We start from the raw sequence: 24333 nt of genomic DNA, 5'->3' as shown, positions 1-24333 counted from the left end.
GGCCTCATTTCCACCCTATCCTCTTCTCCCTGTGGACAAAGCAAAGTGTTGGGTTGGCCAGAAAGTTCATTTGGGTTTTTCTGTACCATTCTCACAGAAAAACCCAAACGTACTTTTTGGCAAACTCAACATAAGGACAGCATGAGAAGGCTCAACTGGCAGTAAGAAGCATCCCTACAAAACTTCACAACTTGACAAGGTAAGCTGGGCCTATGGATCTATGCTCGGTAAATCCTCAAAGAATAACCATGAATCTACATCGGAAGTTTACTGGTGTGCCTTTAATGCCCTTGAAAAAGTAACTTGCTACTCAGATGATGGTTCAATCTGAGATACCAGACTTCAGTGAATAAGCAATCAATGCACAGATTTTGAAAACACTAAAGGTGACTAGATGGCCACTTCCTAGTCCAGTTACCAAGATAATGTAAAGAAAAGCTCTGATGTCTGGACAGTGAGTTTAGCGAGATCACGTGTGTGATGGTCACCATCTTGCCTCGCCCACTTCCAACCTGGAAGAGGGCACAGTCTTACAAACAGGAGTATTGTACCACCCTCTCAGAGCACTTTTTATTTTCATCTTTGCTATTTTGGGTGTGTACCTCACCCTTCTATTGCTGGATTTCTTATTTTAACCCTACTAGTATGCTGAGAAACATGGTATTTACAAAAATGTATCTGTGACACATGTGCATAAAATCAGTAATGATAACGATGCTTGAGAAAATCTAAAGACAGAGAGTTAATTTCTGAAATAATATTTGAATTTCTCCATATTACAAGGTAGGTGTTATAATATCTTCCAAATACAATCACTGTACCATCTCTCTACAAATTTTGCAAGCTGCATGTTACTCAGTATCCATCAGGAATAAATACAAGAACAACATATAATTGATGATGGCAGAAAGAACCAACTAATCAGAACTCATCTCTGCTACCCATCAGTATTTTGGGTGCTTTCATATCCAATCAACTAATTATCTACCATCAAGCCTCACACAATGTGCATGAGATAAGACATAATGAAAATTATAAATTGCTTGTATGTTATAGTCATTATTGTAAAATGTGTTCCAAACTAATGTTTATGTCAATAAAGTAATTAAAATGATAATTAAATGGAGTACTGTGTACACAGAAACATCTTGTTTTAAGTGTGTAGCTCAGAAGACCAGAAATACCAATGTAGGGGTTATAACCTCAGTTTAAGTACATCGTAAATATTCCCCATAATAGGAGATCTGTTATCAAGAAAGTACTTAAAGTTAAGGACACATTCTTGGCCTCGTTGAAAATATGATCTGGCTGTATGGAAGGGAATACATCAGCTCTGGAGGACTGGTGCTTTTAGAGACAAGCAGAACACAGAAAATAAGGGCAACGTGGGAAATGCTTTCCTTTAGACTCTGGATTGGTGTGATCCAACCTCCCTCCCTACACTGAAAAATAAATTCTCTTTTAATTGTGTTTTTCCTCAATTTAAGGTTATGCAAGTTTGCATTCCCAAAACACATTCCCACAGAGGGAGGAGGGAAGCCAGCCAGCTGGGGCAGCCACAGTTTGAAGTGGACAATCCACCCGCTTAGATTTGAGAGGTGACTTCATTACTGCATTTTCAATAATAGCAGCATTCAGAATGGTCTCAAAAGTCACCAGGATAATAGGACTATTATCTCTCTCGGCAATATCTAATAAAAAGCTCTTAAGCACATCCAGTCCCTGGTTTTATAAAACATGCAGTAAATGATCTCCCAAGAATGTTCGGTGAGTTGGCAGCATTTCTTTCTCTATTCAGCCAGCTTTTCTCCCCATAGTGGGGGAATAGATGATGGGCAGTGTTGGAGTCAGCCACCCCTGAGACAGCTTCTAGCTGCAGGTGGTCTGCAGGGGGAAGGAAAGGCCCCCATCAAAGAAATCTTTAGGAAGAAATTTGGTGAGCTTTCAGAATGCTCTCCATACTGTGAATTCAAAAATAAGGCCTCCATGATTTTTTCATACAAACTGTCATTTCACTAAACTGCCTAAGAGGGCCATTTGATTTTAAATGTCCTCTCTGATCTGGTGGGGCAACTGGAGAAGTGGAGTGAGGGTGGAAAGATAAAAAAGGAGTATTACCACTCAAGGTACATGTCAAAGCTGTATCTAGATATATGATATATGTACAGAGAACTCCACGATGATGTTGTTATCTGGATGGGCACAGCCCAAGTTATGCTGGGCAAAAAAATTCTATGGCCAAGTCATAGAAACCCTTCCCATTCTACACCCCTATCGTAGAAACACAGTGAACATTAGCATATTAAAGGCTCAAAGAATTCCTACAATGAAAAGACTCATTAGGTTTTTTTAACCCACTGTTTGCCAAATATATTGGATCATAAAACTTCTTTTCTTTCTGAATAACAACTAATATTCTATGGTAGTCATTTTATACTAATATTTTATGCTAAAGCACTTAGGAAAGGTGAAATCTAGAAATTTCATATCTAAAAGAATTTTACCTTACATAACTGCATAATTGACAGAAAAGTGAGGTTGTTTTCTTTCCCTCTGAATTGATTTGTCTCAAATATTCACAACATTTACATGGCATAAATAAGACTATACAGCCAAAGTTTCCAAGTGAAGTTGTTTGACACTAAAAAGATTTTTTTAAAGTCACAGTAAAAAAAAAAAACTCTGATTTTTCAATTAGGCGATGAGAATCAACGTGCTGAAATTCTCAAAATAATCACCCAGAGCTACATTTATGACTCTCTCACCAAACCTGCCTAGTGGTCACAACTGAACTCAGAAATAGACCTTTTAAGTGGAGAAACCCACTGTGTTCCTGGAAATTATCTGCGAATCAGTCTGAAATTAGTGCTCTACAAATCAAAGACCCAAAATTGATCCTGTATGATCAGCTCAGAAAAACCTTTGATAAAGGTGTTCAAGCTGAATTCCATAGGGAAGTTCAAAACTGTGTTTGGCCAAGTGGTCAGGTGATGGTTTTCCTTTGTTTCGGAGGTTGCTTAGTTTCATGCAGAGGAAGACAAGTTTCCCAGAGAAATCATCTTAGAAGACAAGCAAATCCAGAGAACGTCAATCTGTGTTGCTGTCAGTTTTCCTGCGTGGTCTGACCCTCTCTCTAACGGAGACTAAACACCTCTGTTGTTAAAAAGCCAAGCCATCAGCACCTGAATGAAAGCATCACAATGAATGCAGGGAGCTCAGCCCTGGCTGCCTTTTCAATGGCATTTTGCTCTATTCTAAATGACGATTCCAGGTAACCTTTCCACATTGTCTGCCAGGGTTCTTTAGAGAATTCTTGATCTGAGCAATGTTACACCACGGCTCTAGTTACTGATCAGTCCATTTCACGTTGGCTGTGAATACTCTGCACTCCAAGGATTACATTCCATTCCAAATGTTAGTCATAATAAAAATGGCTCTAATTTTGTCCCTAAATTATTGTTAGATTTTCAGCTCATGGGATGTCCGTGAGCCAGGCAAACTGAAGTGAGAAGAAGGGACTGAAGGATTAGGTTCCCATGAGAACAGGAACAAGGTTGTGTTTGATTGACTGCTGTCGAAATAACAGCATTTCTCTAATTATGAATGAGCATTATGGAACCACCTCTGAGGCAGCCTATGGCATCTCCATCTCTACTTGTGTTAGTGAAAGCTGCTGGACTATATATAATTAATATTAATGATGAGTACACTCTATAAACTATGGACCTCGATTTTTTAAAACATATTTTTACCTTTTTATGCTATACAAGTGAGCATCACTTTGCACAATAGATTTGTTTCTGGAAAGTGCATGTAAATTGATGTTTTGAAAATCAAACCATATTGTGAATGCATGAGATGAACTTACTATTTAGAGGAAACCTGCGGTGAATCATTTTCAAAGTGAAGGATTCTTTTTAAGGGTGAAAAATTACCTTTTTTATCTGTTTGGAAATATATGCGAGAATTTTGTGACAGGTTTGCTTCAAGTGGGAAAACATCTTTCTATATGTCCTTTCTTCTCCTCTCCCACGTAAAATTGTGAGCCACAGTCATTCAGTGATAACCATCACTCAGCCAGACTTCACTAGGATGGAGTGGGCACGTGGATGTGCATATTCTCAGGTTTTCATTATGAGAGACTGTCATGATTTGTCAACTTTGTCCCTTGCCTTCTTTTGCAGAGGAGGAGCTATTGAAATGCTGTTTCTGAGAAACACTGCTTTGAAACCTTTGTATATATGTACCATTCACATTATGGAATTAAACTAAGAAAATAGTTTTATACCATAGGTTCAAACGGGGGAAATTATCTTATGGCTTTAAACTGGACCTGGTTTGACATGCTCTGATGTGCATAATGAACTCTCATTATGTCTCATCACACTTTTGTTTACATGGAATTAAAAGACAACAAATCTGAACTGAACCATGATTTTGATTTTAAGAGTCAAGTTACTTTAGTTTAGATCTAAAAGTTTTAGCAAGAGTAATAGAAGAATGTTCTAGAAAAATACTTCCTATTATTCTATAATTTTGGAACAGGACTTCTAGGAGTTTAATATAAAACTCTATGCAAAAGAATGGTCTTCAGGAACCCTGCTCTTCCACAGAGGTGGTCTCTTAACCAGGATAATTCAGGCTGTCCAGAGGAAAAAAAAATCACTCTCCAGAACATGGAAATTAATTTATTTGTACTGATACATTTATTTTACCTATAGTTGCAGGTTCTTATAATAATAGCGGTGCCAGTAGACAATACAAGTGATGCTGGATTCTAAATTAGGTTACAGATTGGAAAGATTTCATTGAACCTCCTTTGATTGTGTTTTATACTTAATTTCTGTCACATTCACAATCAAATTGCTAAAGACAATTCTTTGCTCAGAATTGTTATCTTCTAAAACTCTTTTAGATCTTCACTTATTATACCACTTAACTAAATTCCTTATAGTATACTTTTCCTAGCAAGGGAGGAAAAACAATTAGTCTGTTGGGCCTGGAAGAGATGTTCTAAAAAGACACATAAGCAAATATTTTTGAACACTGCCTATCTACTTTATGGTGATATACTCTTAACTCAGTGCTTAGGACTGAGCAAAATAGCACCTCAGTGGATTAATTATCATAGTTCACTCACTAATGTGTTTACTAAACTACTGTTACAACTATGTGCTGATGTATTTTGATATACAGTATGTCCTATAATAGTGTGTCTTCTGAAATTTCATTCTTATTTTTAAAACCTATTTAAATGTTACTTTACTTTCCCTCTCAGCAAAAACAAGCTTATTTCTCAAGGGATTCAGAGTCAAGTCTGATCATAATTAAAGGCAGAGTCTGAAATGTCTTTTAAGACCAAGGAAACAGATATGCAGCATCAGGAATGATTCGACCAGGCAAGGGGTTAGAGTGCTTATTTCACAGAATGGTGGGGGCTTGTTCATGAAATTTTATTTATTTTTTTTCTTGTTGTTGTTATTCAGATGAATCCTTTATGCATGCCAGAAAAACAGGGAAATCAGAAAAGGATTCTGTGCTACTTGATTAGAATACTGCCAACATGTTGCTCTAATATTTTAGAAATAGTCATTCACAGAGATGTCAACCAAGCAATCCACAATTATGAAATTACCCCAATGGTGATTTTACCAAAGGTGAGAAGCTATCCTTGGAATCAGAGACAAAAAACGTCTTGGGTCAAGTTCTGGTCCTCTGTTATCTCTGAGAAGGTGTTGCATTTACCAAGACAATGGAGTCTGGCAGATTCCAGGATTGGCAGCAAGGTAGCATTTCAGGAGTCTCTTACTGGAGTCAGCCTGACATAGGCTCAAGACATGAAGCCACCATTATTGGCTGGAAGAATTTAGTTTCCATTCATGAACCTTAGTTTCTTCTGGGTAAAATGTGGGTAAGAGTGGTGCCAACATCTCACTGGATTGTGAATATTCAATTAGCTAGTAGACATAAAACACTCAGCAGAGTACCTAGACATCATTAAGTCCTAGCTTTGTTGTTGTTGTTTTTAAATCACAGAGTTAAAAGCACAAGTGTGGCTGTGGTAAGATGCTGTAGTGAGCTCCCAAGAAGAAAGTGCTTAGTTCCCAAAGTGGATGAATTTGACACATTTCCACCATTCTTCATTTTTACCGTTGGGCCTCTGGGACAAGTCAGGGAAATCGAAGGAAGGGCTCCCCAAGTGACTGAAGAGCGGAATGCAGCACAAAGGGCTCTGCCTCAGAGCACACAGTAATAATGATAGTATTAACTTTAAGCATGATGAATAAAACAGTTAATGTCTAATGAGAACTGACTATGTACCAAGCACTATAACAAGCAGTTCAATCATCTAGTGCTATCATGCAGGTGCTATTATCATCCCCATTTTACAGATGAATAAACTGAGTGACAGAAAGGTGAAGTAACTCGGCCAAAGTGAAGTGAAAGTTGTTCAGTCATGTCTGACTCTTTGTGATCCCATGGACTATACAGTCCATGGAATTCTCTAGGCCAGAATACTGGAGTGGGTAGCTGTTCCCTTCTCCAGAGGATCTTCCCAACCCAGGGACTGAACCCAGGTATCCCACATTGCAGGCGGATTCTTTACCAGCTGAGCTATCAGTGAAATTGGGACTTGAACCCAGGCTCTGGAGCCTGTCCACTTAAATCTCTACATTACATAGATTTCCATGACTAAACTACTTAGACACATACATGTACACACACTCACACATTTTTAGTTCTTCTTATGACACTATCTTTTCAATATGGATTGAGGAATCTAAAAATAAAAGATCTCAAAAAATATTATTTTTTACTCAGAATAGCTGACACCTCCTGGATCCTTATTTGACTATGTACTATTCACTTGAGAACAATTTCTGGTTATCTACTATGCAGCAGGTTGTGTACTAGTTGCTAAGAAAGCACAGGTGAATCCATACCACCCTTGTCCCTAAGGAGCTCAGAGACTTGTGAACCTATTATGTCAGTAGAGCCCAAGGTGCTTTCTGAGGTTCTAGAACCATCTCAAGGGGAATACTGGTAGTGTTTGCTGGGCTTTCTTAGGCATTTCTTGGGTTGTATGAATATCGCAATTCCATCATCATCCTCCCAGTCTTCGTGGCACACAGACTGACCAAACCAGGCTGAAGAGACACTCAAGGGATGTGAGAGGTTATCTCCCCTCAGGTCTTCAGCCAGAGCCACCCCTCTGTGGAAGGCGAGAGTTCCTGTTGCTTCACATCCCTCCCCCAACTACCTGATATCGTCCTGTTGCCTCCCATCCTTTCCCCAGCTACCTGATATTGTCCAACAGGTTGAATATTTGCTCTCTGTTGTGTGGGAAAGAGTTTGCCAACTTTTCAGAGTGAGATCATCACTTCTGGTGGGAAACTGCTCCCTTCAGAGCGTTAAAGAGGTATTTTTTAATGTGTTGCCTAAGAAACACATTCCAATCCTGTTGTAGCGTGTCAAAAAAAGCCCAATCAAATATTTTAAAAGCCTGTTATGGAACCACAGACAGAGCCCACAACTAATTATAAAGCCAGAGTCACCATGAACTGCTTGTCTTGAGAGAGAAATACAAAAGGAAGGATGGAGAATTTCTGGAATTTCAAATTCCTCAATCCCTCATCTGCTTCAGAGGTGAGATGCCCCATATTGCTCGGTTCCTACTGCCCTCACTTTGGGAGCAGCTCTTTATGCCACTGGGCAAATCAGCACCTGCCCGCTGTCTTGATCTGCAAGTCTTTCATGTGCCTGCTCTGTTATTTCCCTCCTCTGCAGAATCCTGGGCCCAGTAGCCTGTGGTTTGACGGTGGCTGCCATTTGGATCATGGGCCACTGAGGTTTGTCTGCGAAGGACCCCCCAGGAGTATCTTTTCTCAGTGTCTTTACATCTTTTCTGTGTCTCTTGGCTTCCTGCCACCCTGAATATCACAACTCTCTATGAATACTATCAATTGAACTGACGTTGATTTAAATTTCATGCAGAAAACTGCTCTGCTTCAAACCACAACCATTTTTTATATTTAAAAGATTCATCAAGATATAATCTCTTTGTGCCACCCCCTCAAACACACAAACACATACACACACACACCAGACATAAAGGCAGATTATTTAAATCAAGAAGCTGTCTCTAACAATCTTAAGTGACCTTTCTTCAAAGTTCATGGCAGCAGTGAACTTTTAAATTTCTTGTGACTGTCAGGATCTAATTTTCAAGGTATGGTTACCACAGTAGCAACCTGGAATTTTAATCCAGTTGTAAAGGTCAAGACAGGTCACTGGCTTCAGGTCCTCTTCAACCTCAGAATAAACCAGCCCCCCTCCTCAAAAGCATGAAGATAGGGTAAATCTAACTCCCAAATTCCATTCTCTAAGACAGTGAGATTGAAAAATGTATGTGATTAAAAACAACAACAACAACTATTCAGATTCTTTTTCAAATGCTCAAACTGTCAATGAATCAAATAATGAATGATCCCTTGTGGGTGGAGCATCGAGAAGTGTGCTGGGGACATCTAAGCTAAGCAGAAGAGTGGTCCACATACAACTGGCTTTCAGTCCAGCATCACTCTCTTGTCTGCATTGGGAATTGAGCCTTTGATCCAAACCACATCAACAAAACATTTGTGAGAAGTAGTGGCAGATACCAGCAAAAAGAGAATTCAGTTAGGGCCCAAGAAGTGGGACCGAGCCTTGCAACAGTGAGTTGTGTGAGTTTAGGGCCCAAGCTTATGCCATCTGAGCACGACTTTCCTCAGTGATAATGTGAGGCGAGAACTAATGCCGAATGATGGTTGGCAAAGCCCATTCAGGAGTCCCCCAATGGTGGTGCATTTCATGATGGAGTCTGAGCAATAGCGCATCTCTGTGTTACATCTGTTGAAACAAAGGCTCAGAAAAATGCCAGGTGACTTCATTAAGTCACATGGCAGGAAGAGCAAGAGCTGCAATTTGAGCCACCCGGAAGTGTAGGCCCAGCAGCTGAGGCCCCTCCTCTGTCTTCTGGCTCCCAGAATTGAGTCAAGCCCAAATGTAAAAAAGATAATGCCCTGTGTGGAAACAGAAAATGTCATAGACCCAGAAGAGTATTGTCTGTCTCTGTACTTAATTCGTAATTGTTCAATTGAAACCTTATACAAGTGTGGCAGACAGGGCCTCAGAAAGAAAAGTTCGAGTTTTGTACTCCAAGAATCCTAGAGTGAGACTCTATCTCCAATCATACCTGGCTTTGTCATCTTGAATCAGTCACTGAAAGACTCTGAGATGCAATTTCCTTCTCCATAAAATCAGTTTCCTCTTACAAAGAGAGTGGTGAAGACAGCAGGGGAAGAAACAAGTGAAGTAGAGCAGTGGCACAGCCCAGAGGACTTCAGGCAGGCCTGGTCCCAGCATTATCACCGGCATTGGCTGTCTGTCCGTAGGTGTCTGGGGTGTTTGCTAGATGCCCTCTTTGAGCCTTTGAGAGAGCAATCCTGGGAGTGGAGATGATGACATCCCACCTCAAGAGATGCTGTGAGGATGACACAGCTAATGCATGGGAAATGTTGGTCCCAGCACCTGGCCCACAGACGGTGCCTGCAAACGATGACTCTAAGGACTTCCCTGGTGGTCCAGTGGTTAAGAATCTGCCTTCTAATGCAGGGGATGCAGGTTCAATCCCTGGTCCAGGAACTAAGATCCCACATATGGCGGGTCAACGAAGCCTAGGCACCAAAACTATAGAACTCTGTGCACTGCAATTATAGAGCCCTTGTACTGCAATAAGAAAAGCCCTCATGCTGCCACTAGAGAAGTCCCTGCACACCACAACTAGAGAGAGAACGGACCTGCAGCTGCAACAAAGACCCAACACAGCCACAACCAAAGGTGACTCTTCATGACACAGGCACACAGCTCACATGCAGTTAGTTTGCTTCCCTTCGGTCCATGTTACATGATATATGAGAATGATTTTGGAGAAATATAGAATGACCCTTGCAATTTCTAGATACTATAGATAACTTCTAGAAATTACAAGCACTACATCTTTTTCTGGATTTTTCTCTTGAAAATATAGAAATATCCCACATAGTTATGATATTGAGTTATCTAATAGGGATTTTTAAAAAGTGGGCAACTGTTGCCAAAATGAGGTAACTCCTGAACTTAGGCAGTGGTGGTGACAGGACTGTTGGTTGCTCTGTAAATCATTACCTCCAATGACCTTTGCTCCATCATCACTCTCTCAGGCATCCTAGAACTTCACTGAGGACCGAGTGGTGGATTAGGGGTTGTACTCGGGTGCCAAGATCTCACAGGGCAGCAAAGAAAAACAACTGTGTCCCACTGGGTTTCACAAAGCATATTCCAACCCTGCCGTTCTCTGTCCCAACATTGGCAGCATATTTGCAGATGTCAATCAAATAATTTTGAGACCTTTTCCTTTTCTGGTCCTCACAGTGCAGTGGAATCATGAACCACAGAAAAAGGCATTTGTCTGATTTTTCTACTAATTTTGTGGCTGTGATCATGCAAGCACCTGCCATGTTCTACTGACATTGCTACCCACTCATTAGTAAAGTGGAAGGGCTTTTCAGCATCTCTGAGAAGATGTCAAGAGCAGACCACTTAAACAGAATGTTCCTGATACTGTAATTGGGGAAAAGTATGGGGCTGACTGTGAAATGTTTGATAGGATGGAAAAGCAGAATGAATAGCTCAGAAGCAGGGTGGATATCCCTTCTCATCTACTCCAGGTTCAGTTGGGTAGGGTTTGTTTTTTTTTTTCCAGGAGGGGTTGTTTATTTCTTTTTAATTTCTAGGAATGATCCATGGGGCTTTTTGCACTGTGGCTATATTTTCTTCACCTGGTCCTGAAAGACATGTCTATGCTCTGACTGATGAGTTCTGGCCCCACAGCATCTGGAGAACATGGGGACAAGGCAGCGCACTCTGATGAAAGGCAGAATCTGTGCTTCCAGGCCCAGTTCTGCCACTCCGTAGCCGGGGGACTCTGGTGAATATCTTTGACTCCCTGAGCCTGGCTTGTTTGCACCTGGCTATCTAATAGGATTGCTGTAACACTCACATGATGTTAATGTATTGTGTGAAAGTGCTATCAAATTCTCAATCATTGGGCATGTGAAAAGTAGGCCTGGTCATGGTATTTTACAATTCAGTAATTGAAAAAAGATTGTGCACATCTGTACAAGCATCTCATTAGATCAGATGCATTAGAGGGGCTTGATACTCTGGGAGACAGGATGTGCACAGGTGTGTGTGTGTGTGTTTGTGTGTGTGTGTGTGTGTAAGAGAGAGATCAAAACATTACATTCAATGATTGTTCTTGCTCAGTTGCTCAGTTGTGTCTGACTCTTTGTGACCCCACAGACTGCAGCACACCAGGCTTTCCTGTCCTTTACTATCTCTGGGGATTTGCTCAAACTCATGTCCATTGAGTTGGTGTTGCCATCCAACCATCTCATCCCCTGTCATCCCCTTCTCCTCCTGCCTTCAATCCTTCCCAGCATCAGGGTCTTTTCCAATGAGTCGGCTCTTTGAATCAGGTGGCCAAAGTATTGGAGCTTCAGCTTCAGCATCAGTCCTTCAATGAATAGTCAGAACTGATTCTCTTTAGGATTGACTGGCTTGATCTCCTTGCAGTCCAAGGGACTCTCAAGAGTCTTCTCCTGCACCACAGTTTGAAAGCATCTGTTCTTCAGTGCTCAGTCTTATTTATGGTCCAATTCTCACATCTCTGCATGACTACTGGAAAAACCATAGATTTGGCTAGATGGACCTATATTGGAAAAGTGATGTCTCTGTTTCTTAATACACAGTCTAGGTTTGTCACAGCTTTTCTTCCAAGGAGCAAGTGTCTTTTAACTTCATGGCTATAGTCACCATCTGCAGTGATTTTGGAGCCCAAGAAAATAAAGTCTGTCATTGTATCCATTCTTTCCCCATCTATTTGCCATGAAGTGATGGAACTGGATGCCATGATCTTAGTTTTTGGAATGTTGAATTTTAAGTCAGTTTTTTCATTCTCTTCTTTCACCTTCAAGAGGCGCTTTAGTTCCTCTTCATTTTTTGCCATTAAGATGGTGTCATCTGCATATCTGAGGTTATTGATATTTCTCCCAGCAAGCATGATTCCAGTTTGTGCTTCCTCCAGCACAGTACTTTGCATGATGTATTCTCCATATAAGTTAAATAAGCATGGTGACCATATACTGCCTTGACATACTCCTTTCCCAATTTTGAACCAGTCCATTGTTTCATGTCTAGTTCTGTTGCTTCTTGATCTGTATACAGGTTTCACATGAGGCAGGTAAGGTGGTCTGTTATTCCCATCTCTTTAAGAATTTTCCACAGTTTGTTGTGATCCACACAGCCAAAGGCTTTAGTTTAGTCAATGAAATAGAGGTAGATGTTTTTTTCTGGAATTCCCTTGCTTTTTCTATGATCCAAGAGATTTTGGCAATTTGATTTCTGGTTCCTCTGCTTTTTCTAAATTCAGCTTGTACATCTGGAAGTTCTCAGTTCATGTACTGTTGAAGCTTAGCTTGAAGCATTTTGAGCATCATCTTGCTAGCATGTGAAATGAGTGCAATTGTCCAGTAGTTTGAACATTATTTGGCATTGACCTTCTTTGGGATTGGAATGATAACTGACCTTTTCCATTCCTGTGGCCACTGCTGAATTTTCCAAATTTGCTGGCATACTGAGTGCAGCACTTTAACAGCCTCATCTTTTGGGATTTGAAATAGCTCAGCTGGAATTCCATTACTTCCACTAGTTTTGTTCGCAGTAATACTTCATAAGGCCCACTTTGACTTCACATTCCAGGATGTCTGGATCTAGGTAAGTGATCACACTATCGTGGATATCTGGGTCATTAAGATCTCTTTTTAAAATAGTTCTTCTGTGTATTCTTGCCACCCCTTCTTAACCTCTTCTGTTTCTCTTAGGTCCATACCATTTCTGTCCTTTATTGTGCCCAATGTTATTTTTATTTTGGTCTCTTGCTTATTCACTTCAAGCAACTCCCACCAGCCTTATTTGTTTCACTCCCATTTACTGTTGAAAATCTCTAGGAAAACTTAGAAATAGGGTCATCAATTGATAACACTGGGAATAATTTTTAACTTTTTTTAAATAAGGTTGTAAAATAAAGCAACTTTTCAATAAAATAAAGCAATTTCCACATTGGTAAGCATGAAAGGTGATGGACAAAACTGTCATAAAAACCAACCCGTTTCAGTTCTGTTCTTTTTACTTTCATATATGAAAATAGATTTCTGGAGAGAAATGTTGTTGCCATCACAGGCCACCGAAATCACCCTTGTGGGAATTGCTAGGAGTGGTGAAGTCCCTTACAGGTTGGATCACTCCACCTTACCAAAGGAAGCATCTTCCAGGCATGTGACAACATCTGGCTGCTGGCCCTGAGCTGAGGCTGAGGTATCTACAGAGTGTTCCCATGAGCACCCATGAGCGTGTTCTGTGTCAGAGAGCCTGACTCAGTGACAATGTTCTGATCTAATCATATCCCTAATAGAAAGCAAATGACAGGGTCCATTTTAGTCCACACTGTGCTTGGGCTTCCCTGGTGGCACAGTGGTAAAGAACCCCCTTGCCAATGCAGGAGACACAGGGTTTGATTCCTGGGTCAGGAAGATCCCCTGGAGGAGGAAATGGCTACCCACTCCAGTATTCTTGCCTGGGAAATCCCATGGACAGAGGAGCCTGGTGGGCTACAGTCCATGGGGTCACGAAGACAAATGACTGAGCATGCATCCAAGTGTTCAGTCTACTTTGGTCTGACACCAGGGCAAGATCATAGGTGGATTCCAAGGGGATGGCTTAAGTGCATGTCAAGAGTATGTGCTCTGGAGTCTGTCTGGTTGTGGTTCTGTTATTGTGGCCCATAGGGTGACTCACTCAAAATCCCTGAGTTTTGGTTTCTGCTGCTGTAGAATATAAGGTGCTGACTCCCATGGATCTGTAAAGAGAGAAAGTTCCTGACCTGTTTGCTGTAGGTGCTCAGTGGGTAGGAGCTGGTTGAGATATTGGTGTTATCCATGGACGTTTTCACTAACTTGTGAGCTCATTGGTGGGGAGTGTGCATGGTTTCACTCTGAGTTACCACCCTGCATTGCCCAGAGCCTTACATATAATAGGGGCTCAAAGTATTTTTGTTGTAAGGAATGAAATAGTGAATGAATGAATATAAATATGGATGCAAATCAGGTAGAAAAGACGACATACTTGACTTTTTCCTGAGAGAAAGAGAGATGTTTGTTTCTAATTACAGACATGTTTCAAAATCCACCTGAAACATACAAATCTTGGGCATCTGAACAAAGACACAAAAGCAAATCTGATCTTTCAAGATTTATGCTCCCTGAGCACAAACATCTATGTTTGCAGCTTTTGTAATGAAAGCAGAAATCCACAGCTCCTGTCAAAGGTGCCCCAGTTTTCAGTCTTGGCGCCTGTCAAGCACCAGCAGCTTCAATACTTCTTGACGTGCACATTGCAAATGCCAATATTGCTTGTTGTCACATTAGCCAATATACAGTCCTCAAAATAAAATCCTCTTGATGTCTGATTATGCTTCTTAAGGACCTCATGCTGATTCATTTCAAACTGTGAATTACCTTTAATTCACAGCTTGAACAGGCTGCCAAATTTTGTTTTCTCTGCTCCCAGGTGGCTGTCCCTGATGTAGTGGAGAACTTCCAAAAATATATTAAGTCCTTAGGAAAAGTTGGCATGCTCTAAGATGCAGGGCATACAAGATGGGTTAAATGCAAGAGCTGGCATATGTCTCAGTCTGAAAGTTGGAATGGCTGCGACCAGTGACAGTCACCAAGATTACCAGTTTATTGGAAGAGCTTAGTTTGGCTTTTGTAAGCCTTAAACTGATTAGTAGTATTTCTAAATTCCAAGTACCAAATCATCTATTCTAGTTAAGAATTAACCTGATTATGAAAATAACAGGAATTTTCCCCTGCCTCGTTACACATTTACTTTGCTCCAGAAATTATATCTAAGTAGAAGACCAATATAGTATACTAACGCATATATATGGAATTAAGTAGAAGACCAAATTAACTATTTAGGAAAGAACATATGAAATTGCTCAAATCTCAAATCAGATTCTCAAAGGAAACATTTTCCATGATGAAAGTTTTTTGTAGAAAGATGGTCAAAATTTTCATGCATGTTTTTTGTGTTTTGGAGTTCTATTGATAAAAAAATTATTTAAAAATTCATCTAAGAAATTATGTAGCACTTGCTACTGGTCATAGCAAACTAGAAAACATTCTTATAATCTTTCTATTCCCTGTGATAATGAAAGTCTTCATACCATATAGAGAAAAGGTGAGAAATAATGCTCTTTCAGTTAAATCAAGCAACTTTAACCAGGTTTGGAATCAACTTCAGCCCTTCAAGTCTGTTTGAAGGTTTTTGCCCAGGTACAAAATGCCAAATTTGGTGACCAAATCCCTGACTGCATTAGGTTACATGAGGAGGGACAACTCAGTGGGAAAAGAGAAGGCTTTGAGTATGCAAGAGCCTCTTGATGAAAGTCAAAGAGGAGAGTGAAAAAGTTGGCTTAAAGCTCAACATTCAGAAAACTAAGATCATGGCATCCGGTCCCATCACTTCATGGCAAATAGAAGGGGAAACAGGGGAAACAGTGGCTGACTTTATTTTTCTGGGCTCCAAAATCATTGCAGATGGTGATTGCAGCCATGAAATTAAAAGACGCTTACTCCTTGGAAGGAACGTTATGACCAACCTAGATAGCATATTAAAAAGCAGAGACATTACTTTGCCAACAAAGGTCCATCTAGTCAAGGCTATGGTTTTTCCAGTGGTCATGTATGGATGTGAGAGTTGGACTATAAAGAAAGCTGAACACCGAAGATTTGATGCTTTTGAACTATGGTGTTGGAGAAGACTCTTGAGAGTCCCTTGGACTGCAAGGAGATCCAACCAGTCCATCCTAAAGGAGATCAGTCCTGGGTGTTCACTGGAAGGACTGATGTTGAAGGTGAAACTCCAATACTTTGGCCACCTGATGTGAAGAGCTGACTCACTGGCAAAGACCCTGAAGCTGGGAAAGATTGAGGGCAGGAGGAGAAGTGGACAACAGAGGATGAGATGGTTGGATGGTATCATCGACTCGATTGACATGGGTTTGGGTGGACTCCGGGAGTTGGTGATGGACAGGGAGGCCTGGCGTGCTGTGGTTCATGGGGTCGCAGAGAGTCAAACATGACTGAGCAACTGAACTGAACTGAGCATGCAAGCTCTCACATGAAGAGCAATGTAACTTATTTGGCCCTCCTGTGTACTCATAGCTAACATGTCTGTTCAAGATAAACAGTTAGTTTGTCCTCCCACTGAACTGTGTATACTTCATAAGGAGGGATGATATTCTAGTGTCATTTTTCTCATCTGTAAAATGGGAATTATTGGGAGCCCCTCCAGGTTGGCATGGACTTTAGCCCACCAGGCTCCTCTGTCCACGGGATTCTCCAGGCAAGAATACTGGAATGGGTAGCCATTTCCTCCTCCAGGGGATCTTCCTGACCCAGGGATCAAACCTGGGCTTCCTGCAATGCAGGTAGATTCTTTACCATCTGAGCCACCAGGGAAGCCCTGCTAAATATAATAGGGTGGTGTATATAAAAGCACCTGGCATGAGACCTGGCACCTCGCCTCACCCATGAGCCAGTGATTACTGTCACAGATGTCTACCATTCCTCTGAGAGTGTAACTTCTTTTCCTCCTATCTGGTGTTACATTCAAGAATTTGTCCATGTGGTATGCATAGCTGTCACCCACAGGTAAACTGGCCACAACTAGACTCTTTGTCAGGCCTTTCATCAACTGTCTGGGTCCATGGCTGGGAAGCTTTCAGACTTGTAGCTAGTGCCATAAATGAAGAAACTGGTTTCATGGCAAGGAAAGAGCAGACTTATGGTTACATCTACCTTTATGTTGGGCTTTTATGGAAACTATCCAGGAATTCTCAACAGCATGACCTAAAACACAGAAGATACCTGATTAAAAGGGGGTTTGCATGATTTCCAGCTGGACAGAATCCAAATGCAAACAACCAAGGATGACAAAGGAAATATCCAAACATCCATATGTGGAGCTGCCATCTTCTCACCAGTCCTCACGAAATGAGCTAAAGTCAAGGAAAGACTAGAGGGATACTCTTGAGCTCATGGTTGCTGTCTGAAAATGATTTACAGGAAGAATTTGATCTGTCCCTATTCAGGATGGCTCATAAAAGACCAACAAAGTCATGTAGTTTGGTGAAGTTACTGCACTGACAAATAATTGACAAGCTGATAGAGTCAACTAGATGAAGACATCTAACTCAATGAAGAAAATTCAACTTTTTTGGATTTGATTTCCATTTTCTCCTCCATTGTTCTTTAATGGCGACATAAAGAAACTAGAAGGTAACCCATTGTCTGGGGTGTCCCTTCAATCTTTGAATCTTTTCCCTGAAATAAATGGGTGCTTTAGAGGCAGGACGGACAGGGTATCACTATAGAACTACACAACTCTACAGCCTGAGAAATACAACTTGACCTTCAATAGCCCATGTTCCACTCTTTTGGGGAAAAGAGACCTTTTTTGAAGGAGGCTAGAAACTCCAGTGGATTTAGAAGACCTGGGTGAGGTCTGTTCCAAGACTATAATACCACTCTGACTTAAACAGGCTGAGGGAAACAAAACCTCCTGGGTCTTCTTTCCTCCAGAAATTATTAAGGGTTTACATTCAATGCACTTTGAGATTGAGTTGAATTACTAGAGAGTATAACTGTTTACATTTGAATTGTGACAAGCGTTTGCATGTATACCAGTATGCATATATACACGTTTGTTATTTTGCCTCATGTCCCTCAAGGGGCTCTATCTCTATACTCTGAAATAAAAATAAATTCCTCCTTGATTTAAACTCAAATCCTCTGAATCTGAGGTCATTGCTTTCCCCCAATGCCATCAGTGTCATGGAACAAAAACTCAAGCCTGGATCTTGAAACTCTCTCCCAGTTGCATGTTCTGGCCTCCTGGGAAGTCAGGGTTCCAGATGGAACAGGTAGGATGTCACCACTTAGATGCACACCCTATAGAAAGCACTGTGTGTCAATGGATCATGCTGGGGTGAGAAGAGCTTCCATTCTCCCAAGGCCAGTGATCCTGTTGCATCACAGAGCCTGGTTAGTTCCAAGCTTGCACTCGGGAAACCCTGTGCTGGTGTTTTCAGTCTTGGTGCTGATCCGTGCAGTCCTTATAAACAACCCAGGCCCAAATGGAAGATCTGCATTTCGTCATTTGGGGAAATGAGGCCAAGATGAGGAAAACAATCAAGTAGCCCAGTAGCAAAGGGACTTTGATTTACAGGGCTCCCATGTCTTCCTACTGCAGTGAGGGCTAGGGGCTTGCCCAGGACATTCGTAAGCCTTAGGAGGGTGTCTCTCCTGCAGAAGGGCTGTCTTGGGGCTGCTTCCCACCAACCTCCAGCCACTAACAGTCTCTCTACATGCAGGATGTTCTCAGATGCCTGGAGGATGATCTTGCCAGATGAAAAAGCCTAGAAACTGACTTCAAAAGCACAGTGTAGTAAAATAAGGGAGAATGACCATAATGGCTAAGTTGATAATAATTTGGAAGCTAAAAGTGAAAATACTTATTATAGCTCTGATCTGTCCTGTGTTAAACCTATACCCTACCACAAGAAGGTCATTTATTCCAGCTGGAGTCTGACAAACAATGCTTTGACTTTAGATCAAGCAACTAAAAGAAGAGCAGTTCACTCATTAAACAGACTCAGTGTCTTCCAGCTTTATTGACAATGCCTATAGAGCACATTAGCCCTACTAAATGCACTGTATACCCAGTGCTACCGTCTGGAGATGCAGCCTCTAGCTATAAACCACAATTGACAAGTTTATTTCTGTTAGTTACAAACTACTGAAATACTGCATTTTATGGTCTATATGGAAATCAGCATATTTCACAGCAGGAGCCTAAAACTCTTGCTTTAGGAGCAGAATCATTTTACAATGGAAAAAATATTCTTATATGTTTTCATGTTGGGAAACCTGCACTGATTTCCTGAATGCTTGACTGCGTGTTTTTTTTGTTTGTTTGTTTGTTTTTGTTTTTTTGTTTTTTTTTTTTTTGTGTGTGTGTGTGTGTGAATTATACTGGCTTTGGAATAAGAGTGGAGCAAGTTAGGAGTAGAGGTAAGGAGAATAAGGTTTATTGTCTACTAGGATAACAAGGGGGAGGTCAATGCAAAATGATGACTGGAAAAGCTAGAATGAACAATATCAAAGATGATTTTGGGACTTCCCTGGTGGTCCAATGGTTAAGAATCCATCTTCCAATGCAGGGGACCTAGGTTTGACCCTTAGTTGGGGAACTAAGATCCCACCTGCCATGGGGCAACTAAGCTTGTGTACCACAACTACTAAGTCCATGCGATTTGGAGCCTGTAAGCCACAACTTGAGAGAAATTCAAGCACCACAACAAGGACCCAACACAGCCAAAAAAAAAAAAGATTTCAATTACCACATTTTCATGTAATTTGGCCCTTAAATCAAGGTTATAGTTTTATTTTACCCTTGTCTCTTTCTTTTTCCCTGGATTCTTTAAATGGAGAATTCTTGCGTATTGAAATGGAACCTTGACTTATAAGGCACAGATCAGGCCAGAAAACCAAATAAGAGGACTGATGATGAGGTCAGCGTTTTGAGGAATTTAGTACTAAACAGAACCAAGACCATGGAAATGCCACTGACTTTCTCAGAGCCTTGGTCTATTTGGGAGTCATTCCCAGTTGCTTTATGCAATTATTCGTGGTCTTCCAAAAGGTGAGCAATTCACTTCAAGTGTGCCATTAGGCCACTCAAATGACATACATTATTTCATTTTGAAAATTTTCAAGTATGTGACTATTACTCACACAGAAAAGTTGGCTTCCATTTTCTATTATTAGGAATGAAAGAAGTTGTGAGAGAACTACTCCCTTGATACACTCTTGGACAAATGGATATTACAAAATCTACAATAGTTAATCTGAGGAAATTGGTTTCTCCAGGCCCCTCCTTCAGTGAGCATTAATAAAAAATGAAGACAGCGTGGAGTGAATTGCAGGGCCCTGGCTTCTGAACTTCAACCTAGTATCATGCAATCTCTTATTCCATCTCTTGCTGGCTGCCCTTGTTTATCTTTAATATACAGTCACCAGATGACCTGTGAACAGCGAGGTCCCAGGCTGACTGGCCAGAACAATGCACTCAAGCCCTCATGTTCAATCACGGCTACTTAGGCGGCTTCTTTCTCCATCCTAGACAGTGGTGGCCAAATGTTACATATAAAGATGTCTGTGGCTGGAGTGACACAATGCTCAAACAACTAGACAATTGAAGAATCACAGTTCAAACAACTCAAATAGCTCAAACAACTCAAGAATCACAGTTATTTTTGACCCAGCTTGTATCTACAATGCTAGAGAGCCTAATGGTGATTTCATTCATTTTGGCTGTTATTGGCTTATTGTGGGAAGTCTCATTCTCCCCTCTAATCACACTCCACATTGTTAAGAGGCAAGTTTCCTGTTTTCAAGGAGCAGCAGAGAGAACAAGATTTGCTCAGCACCAAAGCACATTTTCCTTGCCAAATGCCCCTGAAGAAGCTTGTTTCAGAAACCTGAATACTTGGGACTTGAACAGTACTCACTTTGTAGACGCTCTGCTGGTCGGGTCACTCCACTCTGAAAAGAAAGCGCACAGACATTTACCATCCATGTTTTCTACTGTCAAATAATTCTGAACAATATTGGTCTTGAACATGCAGCCCTTCCAGTTATACTTTTCACAGAATCCGGCCATGTACAACAGATGAATTAAAAAGGAAACCAATTGGATATATCACAATGTGACTTTTTCTTGTTGTTATTTCATGTTTTCATGATATTAGGTAGGAAAGAGAAGAAAGTGAGGGAGGAGAGGAGATAATGGCTTTGGCCAAGGAAGATTTTTTTTTCAAAACACTTACTTTGTAAGGCAAATCCTGGAGTCAGATGTTGGGATTCCTATAAGGAAGAACATAGACAATACAAACATTAGTTAAATGATACAAAGGGAAAAAAAAGGCCTCTTTGTTATTGCTGAAGATATAACTTGACTAATGTTGGCAAATAGGAAACCACTGTTAAGGAGTCCATTAATTAGGCTACTGTCTGTATCTCTACTTAAAGGATAGACATTTGCCAGCTAAACCTGCTACAACTTGACCACAAGTGCCATTTTATCAGAATTACACATAAGACTGGTATCTGTTTGGAAATGTGTGCAATGTAGGAACAAATGACCCATGTGTGTGAGATTCAAATGTATAATTTCTCACTTAGCTAGGCAACGATGCCTCTCTGGAAGTAAAGGGGACTCGTTTCAAACAAAGGATCATGACTTTGGTAGAGGTATAAATAACACTGTCTGTAATTAACAGACTGGCTCAATTGTCCCATTTTATAGAAACAACTCCAATTTTCCACCTTGACGGTGACACATATGCAATAGATGTCTCTTATTTTTACAAGAAGAGTATTCTTAAAACTTCATTGCAAAGTCACAGATATATAGGGAGCAATTCCAACTACGTGAGTGGAGCGTGTGATCTAAAGAGATTTCAATTTTACTTGAAAGTCACCCTCAATGTGACTTATAAGTGTGTTAAGAAATCTGGATTTGCACACATCAGGCCTTCTGGGAGCATGGACACATGTGTGGAGGAAGGAGGGAATTTCAAAGGCAAAGCAAGTCTTTCCAACCAGAGACCATGAATTCAAATAAATACAAGAATTAGTTATATAAAGAACATACACACACGCACACATAGACACACAAATATGTCTACATAACTGACTCACTTTGCTGTTCATGTAAAACTAACACAACATTGTAAATCAACTATAATTCAAAGAAAAAATTATTTAAAAGAATTATATCAATCTTCTGCAAGTAATCTATTCTTTAAGCTTAATCTTACCACCCTATAGAGTAAAAATAAGATCACAGCATACTGTTATGTAAGAGAAGTGAGCTAGAATGATGATGATGCTGTGTTTAAATTGAAAGTGAGTTTTCCAATCTATGTAGCATGATTCTATTATCCAAGACACTTATCTTCTGGCATGATCACCACACCAGAAGAAGAGCAGAAACTCCACAAGACATGGGAAAGGCCTCTTAAGCAAAGGGCTGACAATAAGTCCAGGTAGTTTGCTGCTCAAAGGCTTCTCCACCCCACACTGCCATCCTTTCCCCAGTCTGCTAGACAACTGACTTTTGACTAAAGACCCTAACAGGCTTCACCATTTGATTCCCACCCCTTAGCAAATTATACATGATGAGGAAGGGGAAACATTTCTAAAAACACAGCCACTAGAAACATTGAGATGTGAAACCTGACAGCACAGGGGGCCAAAGCAAATGACACAGCACAGTCAGAACTGAAAATACACCAGAGTCTATGGCCATTTAATACACAGGCAAGCATTCCTAGCCACGCCAATAGCTCCTGAGGACACAATTACAGCATAGTATAATGTTACTTGGACTTCCCTGATGGCTGAGATGGTAAAGAATCTGCCTGCAATGCAGGAGACCTGGGTTCGATCCCTGGGCTGGGAAGATGCCCTCGAGGAGGACATTGCAACCCGCTCCAGTATTCTTGCCTGGAGAATCCCATGGACAGAGGGGTTTGGTGGGCTACAGTCCATGGGGTCACAAAGAGTCAGACACAACTGAGTGACAAAGCAAATAATATTACAGCATGCTACAATAACTAAGGGCTTCCCTTGTGGCTCAGCTGGTAAAGAATCCGCCTGCAATGCGGAAGACCTGGGTTCAATCCCTGGGTTGGGAAGATCCCCTGGAGAAAGGGAAGGCTACCCACTCCAGTATTCTGGCCTGGAGAATTCCATGGACTCTATAGTCCATGGGGTTGCAAACAGTCGGACATGACTCAGCAACTGAACTGAACTGACAGATGGAAGGATAGCCTTTTGTTATCCAAGAATTTTAGTTATCCAGAGCATCACATTTCCTAGAGTGCCAAACAAATGAGGAGTTAACCATTTGTCCATAACTATATGCTCATTATTTTTAAAAAAGATTTCATTACAATTGTATAGGACAAGTTTGGTCTTGCATAGCTTCAGGAATCAAACAACAACATTCAGAGTCAAATAAATGATATCTCTGATTATGGCCAGCCTTTGTACTACTCCCAGAAATCTGGACTGAGTTTTTACCCTTCATCTATGTATCATGGACATCAGACCCAAACAGTCAGTTGTTCGAGGCTTCAGAGCAGTGATGCATGAAACAAATTGGAGGGTTATATTTTTGAGTGAATTTGAGTCAACTGTGTTATGTATTCTTGATACAGTTTTTAATGTTTAGCTGGGTAAGACTGTTTCAAACCAGAATTCCAAACCAATGAAACATCTTTAGATATTACCCAAGTTCCTTTGCATACATACCCAATCCTGACTGAAAAATAGCTTGGTCGTGGGAAGAATTTGTATTGTTCATACAGCAATTGTTGATGTACATCATACAATTCTTTTTAAATGTCTGACTTTGATCTGTGCATTTCTTACATGGACATGTCACACAGATAATTTTAGGAGTAGAATATAACAATGCCAAAATGTTTTCACAAACTTATGTCAGGCTATTTTAAATAATAGCCTTAATCATAAAATCAGAGGCTCCTGTAGGATTTAGATGCTAGAGCAGGGGCTGGCAAACCTCTCCTATAAAGGACCAGTTAGTAAATATTTTAGGCTTTGAGGGGCCTATATTCTCTGTCATAACTATCTAACCCTGCCATTGTAGTGTGATAGCAGTCATAGATAAGACGTACTTGAATTGATGTGGTTAGATTCCATGAAAGCTTGATTTATAGACACTGAAATTTGAGTTCCATATCACTCATAGCATCTCATAGCATTCATATTACTAGTAATTTTCATATTCTTTTTCTTTGGAAAATCTTAACCATTTAAAAATCTAAAAAGCCATGGGCTGTCATTTGCCAACTTCTGTCTAAAGGGACTTTCCCCAGGGGACATTACTAGTTCCCTCAATGTGGCATAGAGTTTTTCTATTTTCCATCTGAAAATGTGGCATTTCAATTTGAGATGGATAAGTAAATTTCACTAAGTTGAGGATTTTCAAGCATATTGGTTTTTGTAAGTTTATAGAATCATAGATTATCTGGCCTGA

General features: G+C 40.6%; 1 protein-coding gene across 11 annotated transcripts in view; it reads right to left on the bottom strand.

Annotated features, from left to right (window-relative positions):
- AFF2 (AF4/FMR2 family member 2) overlaps nt 1–24333 on the bottom strand; it is a 528226-nt gene that overhangs the window by 144817 nt on the left and 359076 nt on the right. For all 11 annotated transcript variants that reach the window (XM_043895846.1, XM_043895848.1, XM_043895850.1 and 8 more), the window contains 2 exons: nt 21095–21131; nt 20777–20810 (listed from right to left, as the gene is read on the bottom strand). In XM_043895846.1, coding sequence (XP_043751781.1) covers nt 20777–20810; nt 21095–21131 — 71 coding nt within the window. The remainder of the gene's footprint in view (nt 1–20776; nt 20811–21094; nt 21132–24333) is intronic.

Source organism: Cervus elaphus, chromosome X (genome assembly GCF_910594005.1).
Source record: "Cervus elaphus chromosome X, mCerEla1.1, whole genome shotgun sequence".
Classification (NCBI taxonomy): Eukaryota; Metazoa; Chordata; class Mammalia; order Artiodactyla; family Cervidae; genus Cervus; species Cervus elaphus.
Note: the sequence above shows the minus strand (reverse complement) of the source record. Positions and strands in the feature narration are given on the sequence as shown.